Source organism: Scardinius erythrophthalmus, assembly GCF_964197995.2.
Source record: "Scardinius erythrophthalmus genome assembly, chromosome: 14".
Classification (NCBI taxonomy): domain Eukaryota; kingdom Metazoa; phylum Chordata; class Actinopteri; order Cypriniformes; family Leuciscidae; genus Scardinius; species Scardinius erythrophthalmus.
In genome coordinates, this window is record NC_138234.1 from 34,607,326 (window position 1) to 34,635,040 (window position 27,715).

At 37.7% G+C, this 27,715-nt stretch overlaps 1 protein-coding gene across 2 annotated transcripts in view; it reads left to right on the plus strand.

Moving 5' to 3' along the window:
• armc9 (armadillo repeat containing 9) overlaps positions 1-22,125 on the plus strand; it is a 45,368-nt gene extending 23,243 nt beyond the window's left edge. The window contains exons 21-25 of one of the 2 annotated variants that reach the window (XM_081384900.1): positions 1,919-2,028; positions 6,612-6,748; positions 8,077-8,185; positions 11,407-11,579; positions 21,466-22,125. In XM_081384900.1, the coding sequence (XP_081241026.1) occupies positions 1,919-2,028; positions 6,612-6,748; positions 8,077-8,185; positions 11,407-11,579; positions 21,466-21,488 (552 nt within the window). In that variant the 3' untranslated portion in view covers positions 21,489-22,125. The remainder of the gene's footprint in view (positions 1-1,918; positions 2,029-6,611; positions 6,749-8,076; positions 8,186-11,406; positions 11,580-21,465) is intronic. The other variant, XM_081384899.1, reaches the window with a different exon arrangement.
• Positions 22,126-27,715: the final 5,590 nt, after the last annotated feature.

The window sequence follows — 27,715 nt, forward strand, 5'->3', positions numbered from 1 at the left end:
TGTCTCCGTTTGCGCTCTAGATTAAGAATTTCTCTCTTGATAGCGTGAGTAATACTGTTGTACCACGGTGCATTACTTTTCTCTCTGACTGTTTTAATCTGATTGGTGCGACAGTTTCTAATGTGCTAGAGAAAATGGTGCAAAAACTGCTAGTCATTTGGATTAGATAGGATTGGTTCCTTGCAATATAATTAAATCTAGTGTATGATTAAAACGATGAGTAGTGACGTTTTGCTTGAAATCGCGCAGCACACATATTCATCTAAGAGCGTGGACGGCGTCAGGATGTTCGCAAACAGTATACCGCTGGTCATGCGTTTCAAACTTATTTGAACCCCTATTGAATAACTTAATATAAAAGAATAAAAGAACTTTGCCGAGTATATTGGGGCCTTAATGGCTATGGATTACAAAACCTTCAATATGACCCACCCCAACTTCCTGTTTCAATAAGAAACACATCAACACAGGAGTGGTGACAAGTGATCAGAAGCCCCGTTTATACCAAGGACGATAACTATAAAGTTTAATAATCGTTCGAATTTTATGAGAATTAGTAATGTCCACGCCACAGCTATAACGACAGTGGAACGAAATAGTTAATCGCTTTCAGGACGATTTTTTTTTTTTTCAACTATGAAAACAATGACTGCCAATCAGAATCCACACCGCGTTAAAGAACTCGAGCATAAATGTAGCGTGCATTTACAATAAACAGCGTTATCGTCTGATGGTGTGGATGCTAATATAGTTATCTTTATAGTTATCGTTCTTGTTATGAACTTGCCCTAATCCTGGTATTATCATGCGTCTCGGATGCATCTACTTTACCGTTCAAAAGTTTGGGGTCAGTAAGATTTTTAATGTTTTTAAAAGATGTCTCTTCTGCTCACCAAGGCTGCATTTATTTGATTAAAAATGCAAACAAAAACAGTCATATTGTGAAATATTATTCCAATTTAAATCAGCTGTTTTCTATGTGAATATACAGTAAAGTGTAATTTATTCCTGTGATCAAAGCTGAATTTTCAGCATCATTACTCCAGTCTTCAGTGTCACATGATCCTTCAGAAATCACTCTAATATGATGATTTGCTGCTCAAGAAACATTTATGATTATTATCAATGTTGAAAACAGTTGTGTACAATGTTTTTCAAAATTCTTTGATGAATAGAAAGTTCAAACAGCATTTATCTGAAATAGAATATTTTCTAACATTATAAATGTCTTTACTGTAACTTTTGATCAGTTTAACTCATCCTTGATGAATAAAAGTATTGATTTATTTTATTTCTTTCCCCCAAAAATAAAATTAAAAATCTTACTGACCCCAAACTTTTGAACGGTAGTATTTAATGTTACAAAAGCTTTAGATTTCAGATAAATGCTGTTCTTTTGAACTTTCTATTCATCATAGCATCATTAAATAAAAATGTAAATAACTGTTTTCAACATTGATAATAATCAGAAATGTTTCTTGTGCATCAAATCATCATATTAGAGTGATTTCTGAAGTGACACTGAAGACTGGAGTAATGATGCTGCAAATTCAGCTTTGATCACAGGAATAAATTACACTTTACTGTATATTCACATAGAAAACAGCTGATTTAAATTGTCATAATATTTCACAATATTACTGTTTTTGTTTGTATTTTTAATCAATTGGTGAGCAGAAGAGACTTCTTTTAAAAACATTAAAAATCTTACTGAACCCCAAAGTTTTGAACAGTAGTGTAGTTGTAGACTGATATATTAGCCAGGCAGTGTAAACACAGTATTTGTTCCCCTTCTGTCACTTTCATAATCTATTGATAGGAAGATGTGCATTATTCATTGAGAAACTGTGGTTTTGTGATTAATTTGAGATGTGTCAGCTGTATTCTGTGTGATAAGTGTCTCTCTGGTGCTTTGTAGATAATGACCAACATGGTGAAGATGAAGAGAAGTTCCTATCCTCCATCGTCTCACAGCACAGACGAGCCCCTCCAGCGGCCGGTTACGCCCAGCTCTCACAAAAACTCCATGTAAGAACCTCATTCTGAACGCCTGTTCATAACAGGACGGATATTTGGTGTGAAAATTCGGTCCTTAATTCGAATCGACGGCTGTTAGCGCGTCTGTTCAGACCGACTCAAACATTCACACATGCCGTCAATGCCACAAAATGAGATACGGAGTCAAGCGTTAGTTGGTAGATGTTGATAAATTTGTAAAAATTTATCATGTCAGCTTTAGTAACAGGGTTGAGTATTTGCTCTTCTTTGCTAATTTTGAAAACAGGACTGAGAATTTGCTAGTTTTTGATTACTTTGGTAGCGGTTGGATGTTTGATCGCTTATGATAGCTTTGGTAACAGAGTGATCATTTTAATACATTTGGTAACAAGGTTGAAGTAACTATTTAATAATGTTTCTAACAAGGTTGAATGTTTAATAACTTTGAAAACAGGGTTGACGATCATACATTCAAGTTTGGTCATTTTAATAATTTTGGTAACGGTTGCATTTTTAATCGTTTTGATAACATTGGAAACAGGGTTGACGATCATACATTCAAGTTTGGTCATCATCATAATTTTGTTAACAGAGTTGAATTTTTTAATCGTTTTGATAACATTGGAAACAGGGTTGACGATCATACATTCAAGGTTGGTCATCATCCTAATTTTGTTAACAGAGTTGAATTTTTTAATCGTTTTGATAACTTTGGAAACAGGGTTGACGATCATACATTCAAGTTTGGTCATCATCCTAATTTTGTTAACAGAGTTGAATTTTTAATCGTTTTGATAACTTTGGAAACAGTGTTGGATACTTGAACTTGACAAATGTGGTCAACATATGGGATTTGTTCCTTGCTTTAAAAAAAATAGTAGTTCTGATTTGTTTTCTGTCGCACTGCGTTGAAAATTGGCCAATTAATAAGATTTAAGATACAAGATATAGCTTTAAGATATAGCTTTTCTATAAGCGGCACCTAGTACAGTCAGAGAGTGAATTTGGAATCTGATATTTTTCTACGCAAAATATAACAGCATATTTGTGCCGAACATTCGTGTTGGTATGAACAGGCCTTGAGTCGTAACACAAGTACACAACTTTGCGACTTCAATGCCATCTTGGATCTATAAAATTAGTCTACCACTTCTTAAAAGGAATTTCACATTGGTTAACACATTGGAATGATGTTATAGATTCACACCAAATGAAGACTTAAGGAAACTGTTTAAGTCAACCTATCTTTTTTTTTTTTTTTTTTTTTTTTTTTTTATATTTCACATATTTGGATCATTCAGAAATCTTCCTCTGTCCATCACAAATCTAATTAGTTTTACAAACTCTTAAATTATGTGTGAAAATGTAACGCACGCGGCACGCCCAGATATGGTTCTTGTGCATGTCAAGTTACTTTAATAAGTTCCTGTGTACTACGCTTCCTTGTTGGTACAGTAACCACAAAAAGTTATTTTTCTCTTTACCAATTAAAGTGTTGTCATTGGAGATGTTTAATTAAACAGAATACCTCAAACATCGCTCACAGCTGAAGTGCAAATGTGTCTACGTTCACCCATGGCCTTGTCGTCAATAAGGGAGAAGTCAATAGTTCTGCCCTCAAGTCAAATAACGTGTTAATGTGCAAGCAGGATATACAAGACTTCATCCTCATTGTTTCTACTGAATGAAGCATATGGATCAGTGATGGGAGCAATCCTGGACAATTGGTTGCGTGACTGTCAATGTTTTGACCTTGCCGTTTTGAAAAATGTGAATGAAAGAAAACAGCATTGTATTTATGCCCTTTATCGGGATAGAATTTCTCAGAGCGTGTGTTTTTAAAAATATATATATATATATATATATATATATATATATATATATATATATATTGTATATTGTATATTGTATATTATATTTATAATATATTTACTACCATCTCCCCAAAGGACGTTTGGAGTAGACCAAGTTTATAATGATTTCTGAAGGATCATTACACAACTGTTTTCAACATTGATAATAATAATGAATGTTTTCTGAGCATCAAATCATCATATTAGAATGATTTCTGAAGGATCATGTGACACTGAAGACTGGAGGAATGGTGCTGAAAATTCAGCTTTGACATAACAGTAATAAATACAATTTTAAAATATATTCAAATATAAAACAGTCATTTAAATTGTAATAACATTTCACAATATTACTGTTTTACTGTATTTTTGATGAAATCAATTTAGCTTTGTTTAGCAGAAGAGACTTCTTTCAAAAACATTAAAATATTGTAATTATTCCAAACTTTGCACTGCCAGTATATTTAATTCTGTTCATTTATAAGCACCAATATATGGAAACAATGCATAGTATACACATTAATATTAACCTACGTACACTACCAGTCAAAAGTTTTGGATTGGGAAGATTTTAAAACAAAAAAAAAACAAAAAAAAAACAGTAATATTGTTAAATATTATGACAATGTAAAATAACTGTTTTCTATGTGAATATATTTTAAACTGTAATTTATTCCTGTGATCAAAGCTGAATTTTCAGCATCATTACTCCAGTCTTCAGTGTCACATGATCCTTCAGAAATCACTCTAATATGATGATTTGATGCTCAAGAAACATTTATGATTATTATCAATGTTGAAAACAGTTGTGTAAAAAAAGTTTAGGTTTTATTGATGAATATAAAGTTCAATAGAACAGCATTTATTTGAAATGTTTATTTTTTAAATATTTATTTTTTTATTTTTTGTGTTTTTAATTAAATACAGGCAGAGTTGGTGAGCAGAAGAGACTTCTTTTAAAAACATTAAAATCTTACCGATCTGAAAACTTTTGATAGTGTATAATTTTTCAATGCAATTTTTGAAGCATGTCAAATTCCAAACGTCTGTAGCCGCGTTTCCATTACCCTTCAAATTGCGCAAATTGAAATTGAAAATACGCTTAATGGAAACACGTCAATTTCGCAAAAACTCCCATTTATCGCAAAAAAGTGTTTACGCTCTCATGAGGGGGTTTTTCAGGCAATTCGAAAAAGGAATATTTCGCAAAACTGCAATGGAAACAGTTTTTGCGCATTTACAGTCAACTGACTTAGAAGACGCGGTGTGTCTGAAGTCCATGTATAGCTACTTGTTATGTTAAAATATGTTATTTTATTATAACATTTAATAGGCTATATTTAGAGAACTGAAACAAAATATAGCCTATGTAGGCTAAAGCTTGAAATGTCCACTTTAAAACGAACAAATTCGAATCGAAAGCTAATACCTTCTGATTATGTAATTCGTATGAAAGGTGCATTTCTCTCTAAAAGCGCATCTGCTTAACAGCGGAGATGGAGATGTGATTTTAGCCGACACTTAGAAAACAATAGTTTATTAATATATTAATGGCTCTTCTCATTCAGCACTGCGGGAAAGACATCAATTCCAGTTTCTAATTTGGCCTTAGAAAACCAGTAAAATCGACATGTTTTCCATATTAATTTGTGAATATTTTAAATGTTTAATAAAGGGGAAAAAAGTCATAAACAAAAATCAGAAAATTCGTCGATATTTACTTTTTTCGCAGCAGCTGGTGTAGCCAGTTCAAATTAAAATTTTGGTGTTCAACTTTGCGTTTTAAAAAGACAACAACCGTTCATTTTTCGTTTTTCAATTAGGGGTTGAAAAAGGAAAAACGAATGGACACAAAAGTAGCCGACATGGATCGTTTGGACAGAATACAAGACAGAATTCTTTATTAAATTCATAAAAGAAACAAGAATTAGCCTATAGGAATACTGGATTCTAAATCTCAAAGAAATGCCACAATCAAAACCTCGGAGCAGAAATGTGGGTGAAACACCCAGAAACTCCTTATATGTGTCGTTCGGGGGTCTTTCCCTGCCATTAATGCTTGGATAACACACCACGTCTCCTTCCATTAATAATAATAATAATGTCTAAAGCGGTGGCTGTGATATTATAACCAACGTCCGTTGCCGTGATTTTTGGAATGACTTATCGCGAGAGAAAAAAGGACGTTTTAGTCGCATAACATCGGTTAATGGAAACGCCGTCATTTCGCAATAGTTTTTTATCGATATTTAGATAATAGCGCAAAACGTTTGCGCAAATCTGTAATGGAAACGCGGCTTGTGACAGTCATATTGTTGGACTGAACAGTAATCAAATTGCTGTTAATCTAACTTTGTCAGCATTTTCAGTGTTGCATGAGTTAAATTACAACACTAGTCAAAATAGGAACTGAATTTTTGTCTACACAATCCTATTAGGCTACTCATTTACACTGCCATGTTGGACATGCTAATGTTGATTTGTGCATGTGAAGCCTTCAGATGCGTCCGTCTAATGATTTTCTTTAATTAACATTTTTATCAGGCTCCTATGTATAGGTTTCTACCTAATTACCGACATTTCTGAATGGCCTGAGGCTGTGATTTAGTGAGTTTGAAGTGAAAATATTTGATGAACGTATACTATGTGCGGAGAGCATTCACTCAATATCATTATCTCATTTTTGACATTTTTGACATCATTTTAGAGAAGCTTTTGCATCGGAGGTCTTCATGTTTGTGTGTGTGTTTGCCTATGCAGAGCTGGTGGGGACGGAGTGTACCCCGTTACCCGACTGAGAAGTGAAGGAAGCCCCGCCCACTCTCGCTTCAGTTCCCGCCCCCCTACTCGCACCGGCAGTCGGCCCAGCTCTGCTGAGTCCATGCACCAAACACTGGGTATGTGTGGCATATAATACATATGTGCTCTTGTGCTATTTTATTTATTTTTGCATTGTTTTTTCTCTGAATAAAAATATCTTTTATCTCAGAAAAATACAAATATCATTGTCTTTGCAACCCTTCAGAAAGATGAGATCACAGTTCCATCTTTGTTAAATATTCAACGTTTCATTTGCATGATTCAGTTTTTCATGGACGCGTTCCAAATGCACAGCTTGAGGAGTTCACTTTGATGTGGCTTTCAGTGGCTGCAGGCGAGGGTTTGTCTGAGAATGCTCAGACGAACCCAGATATGTTCATTCGTGCAAGTGCTGTCATTTTCTTTTAATCATTCCCTCTGAAACATAGTAGTGAATCAAGGTATGTAGGTCGAAAATGTTGTTTATCCACTCGAGGAGGTGTGTTTTATTAATATTTTATTTTATTTTTGTATCAGGTTTGCAATTTGTTCAACCCTGTTCCCTGTTTGGACCGTCTAAATAGAGTTTAAATCATTGATTTGGGTGATTTGTAATTATTAACAGAAAAAAAAAATGAATTGGTCAAATTATTAACAATGTGTTATAAATGATTTATAGTAGTAAGAAGAAAAATTGAATGTTTGCTAACTTATGATAACTTTGGTAACAGAGTTGAATTAACTGTTTTAATACCTCTTCTAACTGGGTTTAATGTTTAATTACTTTGGAAACGGTTCACGAAACATTAAAAGTTACCAAAGTTTAAATGTTTAATAATTTTGATAACTTTAGTTGCAGAGTTGAATGCTTGATAACTTAAGTAACATGGTTAAATGCTTGAACTTGGTCAACATATGGGATTTGTTCCTTGCTTTTAAAAAAAGTCGTCTGATGTCAATGTGTACCCAATATTTGGAAAGCACCATAAAATTAATGGTTCTGGTTCTACAATCTGATTGGATGAGCCATGTTCAAAGCTGTTTGCAGCTACAAACACCAAAAATATCAATCAGTTATGTAAAAAAAAAAACAGCTTTACATCGTTTCTATCAAAACTTGGCCGAAATTAATTTTATCTCATTGCTTTTTTTTTTTTTTTTTTTTGCATTTGTCTTAATAGCGGTTGTGTCATCAAAAATATGCGACACCTGTTTAATTTATCTCTCACTGACTTTTTCTCTCTTAGCAGCAATTCCTATTCAATTTCCTTGCGAACAGCAACCATATAGCACATCTCTCCTAGACCACTTTGCATTTCCCTGTGAAAGTGAACAGCTCTCAAGTCCTTCACTGTGGCGCGTGTGTGTTAATGATGTCAGCCGCATGTGAGGTGTGTGTGACGTCTTCTAATCTTTCTCCAACCAGCCTCTGATTCTGAATGCTGGCGTTCCTCTGTGGAATCGGGGCTCGCGGGATCCCCGGAGAGACGTGTGCCTCCACCAGGCCAGAACAACACCAACGGCCAATCCTACAGGTGGGTTTGCTGCCCGTTCAGCGTATTTTTAGCCCAACATTACTCATCCTGGGATCTTCCACAACAGTTTTACATTAACAAGAGGTTTGAGGATCCGGGTGCGACATTCCATGCTCACTGTGGCATGGCACATCTAAAATGTAAAGGTCCACAGGATCCAGTGTTATCAAGCATGTCACAGGTTGTAACTCAGCTCTGGAAGGCAGCGAGCTAGAGAGAGACCAAAGGAATTTGGGGTGGGAGCGAGGCATCGAACCTTGAGTCTGCATTGCCACAGGACAGAGTTTGTCATGAGAATCCAACAACTGCTAAACAAAGGGCTTATTCAGGTACCTTTCTTCCCAAATCCCTGTCCAACCTGACTCCTGGAGACCTGTGCATGTAATGAGTCTTTGAACACACGTGCACCACATTCTCTTGTGTAAAGATATTATTACACTCTCATCCAACAGGAAAACTGCCAATCAAGAGTATGAGCTGAAATATTCATCGTCTTATTTATTTTGAAGACACTCTATGGGCCCTATTTTAACGATCTGAAACGCAAGTATCAAACGTGAAACGCAAGTACATTTGTGGGCGGGTCTCGGGCGCTGTTGTTATTATACCGGCGGGATAAATGACTCTTTCTCCCGACGCAAATCTAAAATGTGTTGGTCTGAAGCAGCTTCATTACTCATAGGTGTGGTTTGGGCGTAACGTGAAATAAACCAATCAGAGCGACATCTCACATTCCCTTTAAGAGCAGGCGCGCTTGTTCCATGGCGGATTACTATTGTAATGGCGGATTTGCCAGACGCACACCAGGAGCGGTTCACAGCCGAGGAGACCGACGTTCTCGTCAGGGCCGTAAAACACAGAGAAGTGACATTGGGGATGGAGAAACACACCCAAATTAGCTTCGGTTAAACAGGCGTATGATCATTTGGGTAAATGTGTAAGCTAGATGTATGCCTATTTCTTCACATCTTCATGGACACCACAATGATTTCCCTCGTGTCGTAATATTTTTCCTTGTAATTATGTATGGTTTGCAAAAATGAAAACTGCTGCATCTGTGTGTAGATGAGAGAATCAAAGTGTATGCTGTTGTGCACACGCTACATTATGGCCAAGCATGCGCCCTTAAAATAGCATCTGAACGCGCCACTATAACGCGCCACTGACTTTAGACGAGGTTTTTCCTGGTCAGTGGCGGAATTGTTTTCTGAAACTGCAAAATATCACCAGGGAACGTTTGCCCCGGAAACGCCTCCTCTTTTCACTGAACCGCCCCCGGGAGCGCAAGTTCATTCCCTAATTTACCGACGTGCGTCTGTGGAGGGAAAAGTCCGCTGTGCGCGGGTGCAAAACAGGAATGATGCATGCGTCGGTGTACAAAGCCAATTGCGCTGGGTGCAAGATAGGGCCCTATATCCGTGTTTCCACCGAAATTACCCAAAACAATTTGTCCCAGGAACTTTTTTTCCCCTGACCTGTTGCTTTCTGCGTTTCCAACGTGGTCTAAATTTCCGTGAAGATTAGGCAAGTTAGTCAGGTGACGTAGGACTTCGCACGACATTCCAGTTCCTGCTGGATTTCGTCCTCCGCATATAAGCTTGATAAAACCTGAACCTCGTCGTTGGTCCATCGGATGTATTTTTTAAACTCCACTGTTGATTCAAATAGCAAACAACTCCGCAACAGACTTTTAAAAATGGTGGTTGAAATAAAATGCTGCTTGGAGTCAGCCAATCAAAATGCTGCGTGAACTCAACCAATCAGCATGTTCAGCGCCCAAGTCCCACCCCCGAAAGTTCCTGAACTTTTAAATAAGCACTTCCTCTCGAGCAGGGGTTTTCTGAGGAGGACATTTTTACCCAGAACTTCATTTAAACCCTGGTCCCTGTGGTGGAAACACCCCAAAGTCCCTAGTTCCTGAGGAAAGTTCCTGCGGTGGAAACATAAAAACAGAATGCAAACATTTCTATATGCCAATTCACGCTGCACCAATAGACACCGACCAACAGCAACAGACACTTTGTCGAGTTTTGTCGGATCAGTGCGTTACCCATCGGCATTTGTTGTCGTTGGTCACCGCTTGTTTTCGCCGATCGAACATGTTCAATTGCATTTTCAATCGTCCGAGTCGGTGCAGTGTGAATTGGGCTGACGAGCGCTATAAATGATACGCGCAAATCTAATTTAAATCAGTACAAAGATATATTTTCACTCTTAACTTCTGGAGAGAAATAGCGCAGACATTGGACAAGGAAGGAAGTTTCTAAGTGCGCATGTGTTGAGTGCCTGTGTTAACGAATGCTATAAAAAGAAGTAGACTTTGAAAGGCTGTACTTATGCCAAGTGTGTGTGTCAAAACTGAAGTATACTTTAAGCTTAACAGAAAACTTTTAGGAATGCTGTAATAAATGAAACATGAATCCAATAAATATGTTCATTAAGCAGCCTCAGGTAGTTTTACAAGAACAAAGGCCCGTTCACACCAAGAACGATAACTATAACTTTTATGAATATGATATGAAAAACGGGGTACATTTAGCAATTTAGCGGGTGTATGATGAATATGACGATGTTATTATGAACTACATGCCTTTCTCCACTGACATTCTGAGTTGTTTAAAACGTTTCTAAGGATCCTGATTGTTAGAAAGGCATACTGAGATGGTGAATGGGACACGTTAGCAACACATTATTAGCTGTTTGATAACGTAGTCAAGAAAAGGCTAGTCATATTAATTACCATTATGTGTCCAAAATTGTAGAGAGCGATACATAAAATGCGTTACCATTCTGATACATCGACTCTGCTATTCTTTTATTCATTTAGAAAGAGTTTTAGAACTATATCTGTATCGTTATAGTTATCATCCTTCAAGCGATATTCATATGAAAAATGCTTTAGCCATTAGCATCGTATAGAAAGCTACAAACAGTATATTTCCCACTTCATTCAATGAAAACAATCCACATATCATCATTAAAAGTTGTTTTTTACACTCAGTTGGTTGTTGAAGCAAACTTTGAGTAGTTGTTCACTTGTCATGAACATTTAGCTTTATGCTAAGCTAAAAATCTAAAAAATCCCTCAGCTAGAAACATTTGATTGAGAAGCAAATGCAAATGGAATCAAATGAGTCTGCTAGTCACTCTGAGCAGCACTGGACGAAAGGCAAATTGCAAATGTAAACTTAGTGGCTTCTCTTTCATTCTCTTCTTTCTAGTGGCCAGACTGTGGGCTTTGCATGCCGGCCAAAGATTCCTCGCACCCCTGACAGTGACGCAGGCAGCACTGGCAGGTCTCGTCTGGCCCCCCAGTTCTCCAACAGCGAGCCCCAGCAGAGCGCCAGCCGGCCCGGGTCGACAGGGGGCTCCGGGGGGCGGCCCAGCCCACTGAGTGAGTCATGCACTCAACTTTCCCATCAAAAACAATACTCTCAAACCATCTCTCAAACAAAACTTGTGTGCATTTATCTTATCAATGGGATCAGTCACCCATCCCACCCATGTTTGAAGACTATCCCTGTGAATCCCTGTTTAATGTAAATCCAATGGCTGCTTGACATTTTGTATGTGTGCAGTAAAAGTACAAACGCCTTTGTTATATACTTTTACTCTCATGTGTACCATATTGTGTAACATCATTGTGAGCTCTTATGTATAAATCAAATACACCGATGACAGGCCATTACTTACTATGGTCAAAGAGTGTTAACATTTCCGGTTCAGATTACCCTATAATTATTTAACAGGCGCATTAACTGTTTTGCTTAATTTATTAGTTGTGTTAACGATTTTTTTAATACTTTTGAGAACTTGGGAAAAAATGAATTTGAGAAATGATTTGTTAATCAATTTAACTCTTAACTTTTTAATTGCTGTGTTTTCAGATGCTAAATAAATGCAATCCAGTAACTGGCCTTAACAATATATTAAATTATTAATACTTAAAAAAAAGAAAACAAACTATTTTTTTTTTTTTTTAAATGTACTGTAACATATTTCATTCATTAATTGAATGTTATAATGACAAAATGAATCATAATGTGAGTAATTTGTTTAGGAATCAAACCGCACAGGCTGCAATAATGTATTTGATTCACTAAAAAGAACCAGATTATAAAATTAATTTGTTCAGATTAAGATTACACTGATGGTGGTGTATGTTTTTGGTTCATTAAAAAGAGCCGGCTCATAAGAGTCATTCTTTCAGGAATCAGACAACACTGCTTGTGCTGTACACTTGTGATTAACTGAACTGCTTCATAACACTGTATATTAATTACAGTATATTTATTTACACACACACACACAAACTTGTTTTTATATCTTTATGTAGACTTTCCATAGACGTAATGATTTTTTACGTAGACGTAATTATTGTTAGACGTAACAGTATTTTAAAAATACTGTTAAACCTGTATATTTCATCCCTCTATGCTAACCCTACCCCTATACCTACTCACCACAGAAAACTTTCTGCCATTTTACAGTTTCAAAAAACATCACTATGTATGATTTATAAGCTGTTTTCCTCGGGGGCCTGACCAAATGTCCCCACAATGTCAACATTTTCACATTTTACTATCTTTGTAAGGACATTTGGCTCTCTCAATGTTGGTTAAACAAGAACACACACACATATACACACAAAATTGTTTAAAAAAAATTACTCATATCTTTTTTTATTAGTATTGTGATCCACAACATTTACACAAATTCACTTAAAACTATTTACAAACAGAAAATATGCACTGAAGTTCAAAGTGCCACTTTGTCTGATAGCCAAAACTCTCATTCTGTTCTTCATAAAACATGGTTTTCCTTGTACTTTTACTTGATCCCCATAGAAATCACATTTGAACAAGGAAAGGAGTTTAATGGAAATCTAGTAGGTTAGGTTGACCGGTGTTCCCAGAGTATTTGATTTCAGGAGGAAAAGCTTAGTTTACAGACGTTTTTACAGTTTAAGCTCAGTTTTTTACTTGAAGTGATAAATGAAAGTAAAATTATGACCAGTAAATAATAGTGAAGTAAATTTTTGAAGGAAAGTCATTGAAGATTATATAAGAAAAAAGAGAGATTACTATAAATGCAAATATGGAGATATTTGACTTGAGATAAGGGAACACTTTAACGTGTCTTTATTTATTTACTCTCTCATTCAGTCGTTTGTTCTTGTTTTTATTGGAACAGATGTCAAGCAGTATGAAGCACAGCTGAAGAACAGCTGAGTGTGTTATGACGTCAAAGGACAGTGTGTCTTAGAGATTGACAAAGGCGTCCTTATATGTGCATTAACATATTTTAATTAGCTGATTAAAGTGAAGGGTTCTTGGTTTAACAAGTTATTCTTAGTAATATAAATGAGTAATCATTTTATTCAGATTTGGGTTTGGGTTCCATTCTGCGTAAATTACCATTTACACATAAATACATTTGCAAATATTAATTTAGCAGATGCTTTTATCTAAAGTCACTTGCAATTGAGGCACATAAATGTCTTTCTCCTGAAGTAAATGTATGCTTTGGGTGTTTGGGTCATTGGTAGATGGTTTCTAGATAAATCTGATTGATATATAGAGTGTTCTGGGTGGTTGGTAGGTGTTTGGGTTGTTGGTAGAGGGTTTCTAGATAAATCTGGTTAATATATAGTGTGTTCTGGGTGGTTGCTAGGTGTTTGGGTTGTTGGTAGATGGTTTCTAGATAAATCTGATTGATATATAGAGTGTTCTGGGTGGTTGCTAGGTGTTTGGGTTGTTGGTAGATGGTTTCTAGATAAATCTGGTTGATTTATAGAGTGTTCTGTGTGGTTGCTAGGTGTTTGGGTTGTTGGTAGATGGTTTTTAGATAAATCTGGTTGATATATAGTGTTCTGGGTGGTTGCTAGGTGTTTTGGGTTGTTGGTAGATGGTTTCTAGATAAATCTGGTTGATATATAGAGTGTTCTGGGTGGTTGCTAGGTGTTTGGGTTGTTGGTAGATGGTTTCTAGATAAATCTGGTTGATTTATAGAGTGTTCTGTGTGGTTGCTAGGTGTTTGGGTTGTTGGTAGATGGTTTTTAGATAAATCTGATTGATATATAGTGTTCTGGGTGGTTGCTAGGTGTTTTGGGTTGTTGGTAGATGGTTTCTAGATAAATCTGGTTGATATATAGAGTGTTCTGGGTGGTTGCTAGGTGTTTGGGTTGTTGGTAGATGGTTTCTAGATAAATCTGGTTGATTTATAGAGTGTTCTGGGTGGTTGCTAGGTGTTTGGGTTGTTGGTAGATGGTTTCTAGATAAATCTGGTTGATTTATAGAGTGTTCTGTGTGGTTGCTAGGTGTTTGGGTTGTTGGTAGATGGTTTTTAGATAAATCTGATTGATATATAGAGTGTTCTGGGTGGTTGCTAGGTGTTTTGGGTTGTTGGTAGATGGTTTCTAGATAAATCTGATTGATTTGTAGAGTGTTCTGGGTGGTTGCTAGATGTTTGGGTCGTTGGTAGGTGGTTTCTAGATAAATCTGGTTGATTTATAGTGTGTTCTGGGTGGTTGGTAGGTGTTTGGGTTGTTGGTAGATGGTTTCTAGATAAATCTGATTGATATATAGAGTGTTCTGGGTGGTTGCTAGGTGTTTGGGTTGTTGGTAGATGGTTTCTAGATCAATCTGATTGATATATAGAGTGTTCTGGGTGGTTACTAGGTGTTTGGGTTGTTGGTAGGTGGTTTCTAAATAAATCTGATTGATATATAGAGTGTTCTGTGTGTTTGCTATGTGTTTGGGTTGTTGGTAGATGGTTTCTAGATAAATCTAATTGATTTATAGAGTGTTCTTTGTGGTTGCTAGGTGTTTGGGTTGTTGGTAGATGGTTTCTAGATAAATCTGGTTGATTTATAGAGTGTTCTGGGTGGTTGTTAGGTGTTTGGGTCATTGGTAGATGGTTTCTAGATAAATCTGGTTGATATATAGAATGTTCTGGGTGGTTGCTAGGTGTTTGGGTTGTTGGTAGATGGTTTCTAGATAAATCTGGTTGATTTATAGAGTGTTCTGTGTGGTTGCTAGGTGTTTGGGTTGTTGGTAGATGGTTTCTAGATAAATCTGATTGATGTATAGAGTGTTCTGGGGGTTTGCTAGGTGTTTGGGTTGTTGGTAGATGGTTTCTAGATAAATCTGGTTGATTTATAGAGTGTTCTGGGTGGTTGCTAGGTGTTTGGGTTGTTGGTAGATGGTTTCTAGATAAATCTGATTGATATATAGAGTGTTCTGGGGGGTTGCTAGGTGTTTGGGTTGTTGGTAGATGGTTTCTAGATAAATCTGATTGATATATAAAGTGTTCTGGGTGGTTGCTAGGTGTTCCGGTTGTTGGTAGATGGTTTTTAGATAAATCTGGTTGATATATAGAGTGTTCTGGGTGGTTGCTAGGTGTTTGGGTTGTTGGTAGATGGTTTCTAGATAAATCTGGTTGATTTATATTGTTCTGTGTGGTTGTTAGGTGTTTGGGTCGTTGGTAGGTGGTTTCTAGATAAATCTGATTGATATATAGAGTGTTCTGTGTGTTTGCTATGTGTTTGGGTTGTTGGTAGATGGTTTCTAGATAAATCTGGTTGATTTATAGAGTGTTCTGGGTGGTTGTTAGGTGTTTGGGTTGTTGGTAGATGGTTTCTAGATAAATCTGATTGATATATAGAGTGTTCTGTGTGGTTGCTAGGTGTTTGGGTCATTGGTAGATGTTTCTAGATAAATCTGATTGATTTGTAGAGTGTTCTGGGTGGTTGCTAGATGTTTGGGTCGTGTGTAGGTGGTTTCTAGATCAATCTGATTGATATATAGAGTGTTCTGTGTGTTTGCTATGTGTTTGGGTTGTTGGTAGATGGTTTCTAGATAAATCTGGTTGATTTATAGTGTGTTCTGGGTGGTTGGTTGGTGTTTGGGTTGTTGGTAGATGGTTTCTAGATAAATTTGATTGATATATAGAGTGTTCTCGGTGGTTGCTAGGTGTTTGGGTTGTTGGTGTGTGGTTTCTAGATAAATCTGATTGATATATAGAGTGTTCTGGGTGGTTGCTATGTGTTTCGGTTGTTGGTAGGTGGTTTCTAGATCAATCTGATTGATATATAGAGTGTTCTGGGTGGTTGCTAGGTGTTTGGGTTGTTGGTAGATGGTTTCTAGATAAATCTGATTGATATATAGAGTGTTCTGGGTGGTTGCTGGATGTTTGGGTTGTTGGTAAATGGTTTCTAGATAAATCTGATTGATATATAGAGTGTTCTGGGCGGTTGCTAGGTGTTTGGGTTGTTGGTAGATGGTTTCTAGATAAATCTGATTGATATATAGAGTGTTCTGGGTGGTTGCTAGGTGTTTGGGTTGTTGGTAGGTGGTTTCTAGATAAATCTGATTGATATATAGAGTGTTCTGGGTGGTTGCTAGGTGTTTGGGTTGTTGGTAGGTGGTTTCTAGATAAATCTGATTGATATATAAAGTGTTCTGGGTGGTTGCTAGGTGTTCCGGTTGTTGGTAGATGGTTTCTAGATAAATCTGGTTGATATAGATTGTTCTGGGTGGTTGCTAGGTGTTTGGGTTGTTGGTAGATGGTTTCTAGATAAATCTGGTTGATTTATAGAGTGTTCTGTGTGGTTGCTAGGTGTTTGGGTTGTTGGTAGATGGTTTCTAGATAAATCTGATTGATATATAGAGTGTTCTGGGGGTTTGCTAGGTGTTTGGGTTGTTGGTAGATGGTTTCTAGATAAATCTGGTTGATTTATAGAGTGTTCTGTGTGGTTGCTATGTGTTTGGGTTGTTGGTAGATGGTTTCTAGATAAATCTGATTGATATATAGAGTGTTCTGGGTGGTTGGTTGGTGTTTGGGTTGTTGGTAAATGGTTTCTAGATAAATCTGGTTGATATATAGAGTGTTCTGGGTGGTTGCTAGGTGTTTGGGTTGTTGGTAGATTGTTTCTTGAGAAATCTGGCTGATATATAGAGTGTTATGTGTGGTTGCTAGATGTTTTGGTTGTTGGTAGATGGTTTCTGGATAAATCTGATTGATATATAGAGTGTTCTGTGTGGTTGCTAGGTGTTTGGGTCATTGGTATATGGTTTCTAGATAAATCTGGTTGATTTATAGTGTTCTGGGTGGTTGCTAGGTGTTTGGGTTGTTGGTAGATGGTTTCTAGATAAATCTGGTTGATTTATAGAGTGTTCTGTGTGGTTGCTAGGTGTTTGGGTTGTTGGTAGATGGTTTCTAGATAAATCTGGTTGATTTATAGAGTGTTCTGTGTGGTTTATTAGGCGTTTGGGTCGTTGGTAGATGGTTTCTAGATAAATCTGGTTGATTTATAGTGTTCTGGGTGGTTGCTAGGTGTTTGGGTTGTTGGTAGATGGTTTCTAGATAAATCTTGTTGATTTATAGTGTTCTGGGTGGTTGCTAGGTGTTTGGGTTGTTGGTAGATGGTTTCTAGATAAATCTGGTTGATTTATAGAGTGTTCTGTGATGTTGCTAGGTGTTTGGGTTGTTGGTAGATGGTTTCTAGATAAATCTGGTTGATTTATAGAGTGTTCTGTGTGGTTGCTAGGTGTTTGGGTTGTGGTAGATGGTTTCTAGATAAATCTGGGTGATATATAGAGTGTTCTGTGTGGTTGCTAGGTGGTTTCTATGGCTTTCTGGGTGATTGATACAGTGTTATGGGTGGTTGCTAGGGTTGTTGGTAAGTGGATTCTAGATAAATCTGGTTGATTGATAGAGTGTTCTGGGTGGTTGCTATGTATTTGGGTTGTTGGTAAGTGGTTTCTAATTGTTGATTGATCATTGTTCTGGACGGTTGCCTAGGTATTCTGGATTGTTGCTAGAGTGGCCTTGGTTGGTTGTTTATGTGTTCTGGTTTTGCAAACACATTCAGAGTGATTGATATGCCTTGTGGTTGCTTGGGCTTGTTCTGGGTTATTAGGTTATTGGGGTGTTCTGGCGGTTGTTTGATTGCGGTGTTTTGGGTTGTTGCTAAGGTGTTTGACTTGTTGCTACAGGGTTTTTGGTGCTTTAGTGCATTCTTAGTTGTTGCTACAGTGTTCTGGGTTGTTTTGTAGGTGTTTTGTTAGGGCATTCTGTGTGATTTATAGGGTGTTTTAGGTGGTTGTTAAGGTATTATGGGTGGTTGCTAAGGTATTATGAGTGGTTGCTAAGGTGTTCGGGTTTGTTGCTGAGCAGTTGCTATATTGTTCTGGGTGATTTATAGGGTGTTTTAGATTGCATCTGCAGTGTTCTGCTAAGGTGTTCTGGCTTGTTGCTAGATGTTTAAAGGGTTATTAGTTGGTTGCTAAAGTGTTGTGGATGGTTGCCAGGGCATTGTTGTGTGGTTGCTAAGTTGTTTTTGTTGCACATAACTTTATTTTAACATTTGTGGTTATGTGCAAGTAACTTACTAAAACCGAAGTAACATTAAAACAGTCATTCTGTCTTGACATTAAAATGTCATAATTTAATCTTACTGTAAATGCATGTATTATTACTGTATAAAGTTACAGGGTTTCACTATTTTAGGGTGTCCTTGTAGCAGTGTAATACATTTAATTACTGAGTAATAATTAATCAAGATTAGGGTTTGATTTATGGTCAGTTGCATGCAATTATGCATAATTTAGGGGTGTGCAGCGGAGCCAAGATCTTTATTTGTATCTGTATCTGTAACCATCTCAAAATGATTTATATCTGTATCCGGATAAAACTGGAAGTGGGCGGGGCTTTACCCGGAAGTTCGTACAATTACTTGAAGACCGTAGTATATGGTTTTACAGCCTATCTGTTTTCTTTGTAGTTATCACTGAACAAATATACCTTGTATAACAGATAAAATAATATTTTTTTATGATTATAACGTATTTAAATATCTTCTAACTGTCGAAGCCGATAGCCTTACATTGGCAATGCTGGTTTCTGAGACACGCAGAGACAGAACGCACATACGGCTGTTTGATTTGCAATCTTCCTGTGCTTATTCCATTCATACTATAAAATTATATAAAATTGTAGAACATGTGTATGATGTAGTATTTCAGTTGATTTGCTCTTGCCAAGCTCTAATTTCTATGAAACACATGGAAAGGCAACAGCAACGCGGCAGATTGATTTGCGCTCATTTCATTCATACTCATTCACTTCACACAGAGACACACTCATTATTGCGTAGTGGACTTACAGTTGTTCCACAAGTTTGCTGCAGTCGCTTGCGAGTGTCCGCCATGTTGAATGGATTCGTCTGATAACGTCGGTTAGAGCGATGTGACGTTGATGGCGTCACTTTACAACGCTCAGTAAACTTGAAAATAATAATTTAAATAGGAGCGTTTACTCAAAAATGTTGAGCTTCACAAAAATAAAATTCCTCCTTCATAAAATGTAATTGTTTTAAGTTGCATCAACTATATAACAGACTTTAATTGCAGTGTTCTCAATCTTTATAAGTTATTAGTACTTAGTAAATTAGCAGCAATAACATCAGCACAGCAGCAGTGTAGCAGATCTATTCCGCCAAGAACAAACATATTAACATTGGCATATCCATTACCATGCCAAACACTCTGAGAGTTGTGTATAAAATATATATATAAGTTATAAGGCCATTATATATATATAAGGCCATATCAAACATTTTATATCCATTCCACTATGAGGTCTGTCTTTCAGAAATGAGAATGGAATTAGACTTGCCCATAGTGTAGTTAATGGTGACTTCTTCCTGCCTGATACATTACTGGAAAATCAATTATCCTCTATAATGCACACATGGTCAAAGCTCCACATTATGTTTAGTTCCTGTTAAGGGCTCCATCTTTTTATCTTACCGATCATAATATTACAAATTGGAAAAGGCACTCAGTGTGTCTGTTCCGACCACAATCTGATCAGTTTAGACCACAAGGAATATGGCTATTGAACTAAGAGTACAACATTACCCAATGTGAGATCACTGCTAGAAGGGTGAAGCTCACAAAACCTGTCAAGGTCTCAAAATTTTTTATTTTAAATCAAATTAATTACATAAATTACATAAGAAAAGCCCTCAGATAAAAATGATTCAAAGACATTGCATGGTTGTAGCAGATGAAAAAAAAAATAATTTAATAGACGATAAAATAAACAACAAAATAGTCCAACTTGGGGAGGGAAAATACTGTTGTGTTCTGTTCTGTCATTGTTCCGATTGTAGAAAAAAATATATTATTACCTATTTTTTTATGTACGGGTCAAAAAGCATTATATTTGTGTTCATTTGTAGCACTTTTTTAATGAATTGCACCAAATTTACATTTGATATTGACAAACAAAAATGTTAGCCTTTATTTTTATAATTTCAGTTTTCACGTTAAGTGCTTTTGTCATTTTATTAGTATATATATATATATATATATATATATATATATATATATATATATATATATATATATATATATATATATATATATATATATAGCTATTTAGGTACAATTTTATTTGCGTTTCAGTTTTAGTTTTTATTTATTTCCATTTAATAATTTTAGTGCTTCAACCTTTTTCTTATTTCAGTTTATTGCCAAGCCAACATTTTCAAATTTTTAATTAATTGTTTACATTTTTCAACTAATATTTATTTTATTTATATTTAATTTCAGCCTCATTTCAATTGACACAATTTAATTAACAGAAGTTTATTAATAAAAAATACTAAAAATACAAAATACTAATACTAGTTTATTAGTAAAAAAAAACAACATATATATATATATATATATATATATATATATATATATATATATATATATATATGCACACATATACACACAGTATGTATTAAAAATTCTCAATGACATTAAAACAGTGATATATTATTTAAATTATATATATATATATATATATATATATATATATATATATATATATATATATATATATATATATATATATATATATATATATATATATATACATTATTTTAGTATTTATTGAATTCATAATGATTTAAATAAATGGAAAATAATTTTTTGGTTAAATATTTTCTCAATTTAAAAAAACTTAATGCTCTTAAAAAAAGTCTCTATGGAAAATGTCATTTTTTATTTGTTGTTTTTTGGATATTTCTTATGCATGTTTTATTTCACCATATGATCCTTTACATTTAATTATGTTCTTATACTTATCACCTGCAAGATTTATTTATAGATTTAAAGAGATAACAAAATTGCAGAAGAATGCATTAACAAGTAATTAAAGTGACTAGTTATAAATGTGACACACATGTTTATTACACTCCAGACCTTCTTTTCACCTTCTAGGCAGCCAGTTGAACAGAAAGTGAAAAAGGGAAGCTTTCAGCAGAAGCCTATCACCAGAGGAGCATCCAGCTTCCTGTAACAGCATCCAAATTTCTTATCAGGCCGTGGGCCTGTGGAACAAAGCTGAGGATTGTGGCTCCTGAGGACCTTTCAGCCCCTGCCACAGAGCGCCTCTGTAACACAACACACTTCAGCAATCATCACAACAAGTACTTTCATTATCCCACAACCTTCCAAACGCCTGCTGCTCCCCTCCGGCTTTGTTACTCGTGAACCTCGACCACCCTCTCTCAGAGGAAGCAGATGTATTTAAAAACATAGAAGAATGAAGGCGTTTTCACTCCATGTTAATTGTGTTTTCTGTATCGCACTCATGGCTTTATTGTTGTTGCAGCTTATGTAGCCTTGTTTAAGCTAGCCTGCAGTCGTACAACTTCAAACTCACTTGTAGTTTTTTTTGCATGATTGTGCTGTGTAAAATAGACCTGATGGAGGAAACTAACACAGGTAACTTTGAACTACCAGATGTTTGGTGATTCTACCAGATGATGTTTGGATATGTATTTTGCCATTTTAAAATTAGCTTTGTGCTTTAAAGTGTTTTGAAGTCATAGATTGTGAATATTTTTTTTTTACATTAAATATAATAAATTTTATATAAAAATAAAATGTCCTGTTGTGTCATATTATTAAGGCATGTTGACATTATCAAGACTGAGCTTGGGAATGGAGAAGAAAGATAATTTAAGTGATTTTGAACATGGTATGAATGGCTGTTGGTGTCAGACGGGCTGATGTGAGTATTTCAGAAACTGCTGATTTACTGGGATTTTCACGCACAACCATCTCTAGGGTTTACAGAAAACATACCGTAGAAAATATCCAGTGAGCCGCAGTTCTATGGGAGAAAATGACTTGTTGATGCCAGAGGTCAGAGGAGAATGACCAGTCTGGTCTGAGCTGATAGAAAAGTAACAGAAACTCAAATAAGCACTCGTTACAACCAAGGTTTGCAGAGAGCATCTCTGAACGCTCAACACGTCATCACTGAACGCTCAACACGTCCATCCTTGAAGAAGAAGATCATCTCTGAACGCTCAACACGTCAAACCTTGAAGAAGAAGATCATCTCTGAACGCTCAACATGTCCAACCTTGAAGCAGAAGAGCATCTCTGAACACTCAACATGTCAAACCTTGAACTAGAAGAGCATCTCTGAACGCTCAACATGTCTATACTTGAAGAAGAAGAGCATCTCTGAACGCTCAACACGTCTATACTTGAAGAAGAAGAGCATCTCTGAACACTCAACACATCAAACCTTGAAGCAGAAGAGCATCTCTGAACGCTCAACACGTCAAACCTTGAAGCAGAAGAGCATCTCTGAACGCTCAATAAATCAAACCTTGAAGCAGAAGAGCATCTCTGAACACACAACACGTCAAACCTTGAAGAAGAAGAGCATCTCTAAACGCTCAACACGTCTATACTTGAAGAAGAGCATCTCTGAACGCTCAACACGTCTATACTTGAAGAAGAAGAGCATCTCTGAACGCTCAACACGTCTATACTTGAAGAAGAAGAGCATCTCTGAACGCTCAACACGTCAAACCTTGAAGAAGAAGAGCATCTCTGAACACACAACACATCAAACCTTGAAGAAGAGCATCTCTGAACGCTCAACACATCAAACCTTGAAGAAGAGTATCTCTGAACGCTCAACATGTCAAACCTTGAAGCAGAAGAGCATCTCTGAACGCTCAACACGTCCATCCTTGAAGAAGAGCATCTCTGAACGCTCAACGCATCAAACCTTGAAGCAGAAGAGCATCTCTGAACGCTCAACACGTCTATACTTGAAGAAGAAGAGCATCTCTGAACGCTCAACACGTCTATACTTGAAGAAGAAGAGCATCTCTGAACGCTCAACACGTCAAACCTTGAAGAAGAAGAGCATCTCTGAACACACAACACATCAAACCTTGAAGAAGAGCATCTCTGAACGCTCAACATGTCAAACCTTGAAGCAGAAGAGCATCTCTGAATGCTCAACATGTCAAACCTTGAAGCAGAAGAGCATCTCTGAACACACAACACATCAAACCTTGAAGCAGAAGAGCATCTCTGAACGCTCAACACATCAAACCTTGAAGCAGAAGAGCATCTCTGAACGCTCAACACATCAAACCTTGAAGCAGAAGAGCATCTCTGAACGCTCAACACGTCTAACCTTGAAGCAGAAGAGCATCTCTGAACGCTCAACACATCAAACCTTGAACCAGAAAAGCATCTCTGAACACACAACACATCAAACCTTGAACCAGAAGAGCATCTCTGAACACACAACACGTCCAACCTTGAAGCAGAAGAGCATCTCTGAACACACAATACGTCCAACCTTGAAGCAGATCATCTCTGAACGCTCAACATGTCAAACCTTGAAGCAGAAGAGCATCTCTGAACGCTCAACACTTCAAATCTCGAAGCAGAAGAGCATCTCTGAACACACAACACGTCCAACCTTGAAGCAGAAGAGCATCTCTGAACGCTCAACACGTCCAACCTTGAAGCAGAAGAGCATCTCTGAACACACAATACGTCCAACCTTGAAGCAGATCATCTCTGAACGCTCAACATGTCAAACCTTGAAGCAGAAGAGCATCTCTGAACGCTCAACACTTCAAATCTCGAAGCAGAAGAGCATCTCTGAACGCTCAACACATCAAACCTTGAAGAAGAAGAGCATCTCTGAACACACAACACATCAAACCTTGAACCAGAAGAGCATCTCTGAACACACAACACGTCCAACCTTGAAGCAGATCATCTCTGAACACACAACACGTCCAACCTTGAAGCAGAAGAGCATCTCTGAACGCTCAACACGTCCAACCTTGAAGCAGAAGAGCATCTCTGAACGCTCAACATGTCAAACCTTGAAGCAGAAGAGCATCTCTGAACGCTCAACACATCAAACCTTGAAGCAGAAGAGCATCTCTGAACGCTCAACATGTCAAACCTTGAAGCAGGAGAGCATCTCTGAACACACAACACATCAAACCTTGAACCAGAAGAGCATCTCTGAACACACAACACGTCCAACCTTGAAGCAGAAGAGCATCTCTGAACACACAACACGTCCAACCTTGAAGCAGAAGAGCATCTCTGAACACACAATACGTCCAACCTTGAAGCAGATCATCTCTGAACACACAACACGTCCAACCTTGAAGCAGACGAGCATCTCTGAACACAACACATCAAACCTTGAAGCAGAAGAGCATCTCTGAACGCTCAACACATCAAACCTTGAAGCAGACGAGCATCTCTGAACACACAACACATCAAACCTTGAAGAAGAAGAGCATCTCTGAACGCTCAACACATCAAACCTTGAAGAAGAAGAGCATCTCTGAAAGCTCAACACGTCAAACCTTGAAGCAGGAGAGCATCTCTGAACGCTCAGCACACCAAACCTTGAAGCAGAAGAGCATCTCTGAACACACAACACATCCAACCTTGAAGCAGATCATCTCTGAACGCTCAACACATCAAACCTTGAAGAAGAAGAGCATCTCTGAACGCTCAACACGTCAAACCTTGAAGCAGGAGAGTATCTCTGAACGCTCAAACCTTGAAGCAGAAGAGCATCTCTGAACGCTCAACACACCAAACCTTGAAGCAGGAGAGCATCTCTGAACGCTCAACACACCAAACCTTGAAGCAGAAGAGCATCTCTGAACACACAACACATCAAACCTTGAACCAGAAGAGCATCTCTGAACACACAACACGTCCAACCTTGAAGCAGAAGAGCATCTCTGAACACACAATACGTCCAACCTTGAAGCAGATCATCTCTGAACGCTCAACATGTCAAACCTTGAAGCAGAAGAGCATCTCTGAACGCTCAACACTTCAAATCTCGAAGCAGAAGAGCATCTCTGAACACACAACACGTCCAACCTTGAAGCAGAAGAGCATCTCTGAACACAATACGTCCAACCTTGAAGCAGATCATCTCTGAACGCTCAACATGTCAAACCTTGAAGCAGAAGAGCATCTCTGAACGCTCAACACTTCAAATCTCGAAGCAGAAGAGCATCTCTGAACACTCAACACATCAAACCTTGAAGAAGAAGAGCATCTCTGAACACACAACACATCAAACCTTGAACCAGAAGAGCATCTCTGAACACACAACACGTCCAACCTTGAAGCAGAAGAGCATCTCTGAACACACAATACGTCCAACCTTGAAGCAGATCATCTCTGAACGCTCAACATGTCAAACCTTGAAGCAGAAGAGCATCTCTGAACGCTCAACACTTCAAATCTCGAAGCAGAAGAGCATCTCTGAACACACAACACGTCCAACCTTGAAGCAGAAGAGCATCTCTGAACGCTCAACATGTCAAACCTTGAAGCAGAAGAGCATCTCTGAACGCTCAACACATCAAACCTTGAAGCAGAAGAGCATCTCTGAACGCTCAACGTGTCAAACCTTGAAGCAGGAGAGCATCTCTGAACACACAACACATCAAACCTTGAACCAGAAGAGCATCTCTGAACACACAACACGTCCAACCTTGAAGCAGAAGAGCATCTCTGAACGCACAATACGTCCAACCTTGAAGCAGATCATCTCTGAACACACAACACGTCCAACCTTGAAGCAGACGAGCATCTCTGAACACAACACATCAAACCTTGAAGCAGAAGAGCATCTCTGAACGCTCAACACGTCAAACCTTGAAGCAGACGAGCATCTCTGAACACACAACACATCAAACCTTGAAGAAGAAGAGCATCTCTGAACGCTCAACACATCAAACCTTGAAGAAGAAGAGCATCTCTGAAAGCTCAACACGTCAAACCTTGAAGCAGGAGAGCATCTCTGAACGCTCAAACCTTGAAGCAGGAGAGCATCTCTGAACGCTCAGCACACCAAACCTTGAAGCAGAAGAGCATCTCTGAACACACAACACATCCAACCTTGAAGCAGATCATCTCTGAACGCTCAACACATCAAACCTTGAAGAAGAAGAGCATCTCTGAACGCTCAACACATCAAACCTTGAAGCAGGAGAGCATCTCTGAACGCTCAAACCTTGAAGCAGAAGAGCATCTCTGAACGCTCAACACACCAAACCTTGAAGCAGGAGAGCATCTCTGAACGCTCAACACACCAAACCTTGAAGCAGAAGAGCATCTCTGAACACACAACACATCAAACCTTGAAGAAGAAGAGCATCTCTGAACGCTCAACACATCAAACCTTGAAGCAGAAGAGCATCTCTGAACGCTCAACACGTCAAACCTTGAAGCAGGAGAGCGTCTCTGAACGCTCAGCACACCAAACCTTGAAGCAGAAGAGCATCTCTGAACACACAACACATCCAACCTTGAAGCAGATCATCTCTGAACGCTCAACACATCAAACCTTGAAGAAGAAGAGCATCTCTGAACGCTCAACACATCAAACCTTGAAGAAGAAGAGCATCTCTGAACGCTCAACACGTCAAACCTTGAAGCAGAAGAGCATCTCTGAACGCTCAAACCTTGAAGCAGGAGAGCATCTCTGAACGCTCAACACGTCAAACCTTGAAGCAGGAGAGCATCTCTGAACGCTCAACACACCAAACCTTGAAGCAGGAGAGCATCTCTGAACGCTCAACACACCAAACCTTGAAGCAGAAGAGCATCTCTGAACACTCAACACATCCAACCTTGAAGCAGATCATCTCTGAACGCTCAACACGTCTAACCTTGAAGCAGGAGAGCATCTCTGAACGCTCAACACATCAAACCTTAAAGCAGACGAGCATCTCTGAACACACAACACATCAAACCTTGAAGAAGAAGAGCATCTCTGAACGCTCAACACATCAAACCTTGAAGAAGAAGAGCATCTCTGAACGCTCAACACGTCAAACCTTGAAGAAGAAGAGCATCTCTGAACGCTCAACACACCAAACCTTGAAGCAGAAGAGCATCTCTGAACACACAACACATCCAACCTTGAAGCAGATCATCTCTGAACGCTCAACACGTCAAACCTTGAAGCAGGAGAGCATCTCTGAACGCTCAACACATCAAACCTTAAAGCAGAAGAGCATCTCTGAACACACAACACATCAAACCTTGAAGAAGAAGAGCATCTCTGAACGCTCAACACGTCAAACCTTGGAGCAGAAGAGCATCTCTTAACGCTCAACACGTCAAACCTTGAAGCAGAAGAGCATCTCTG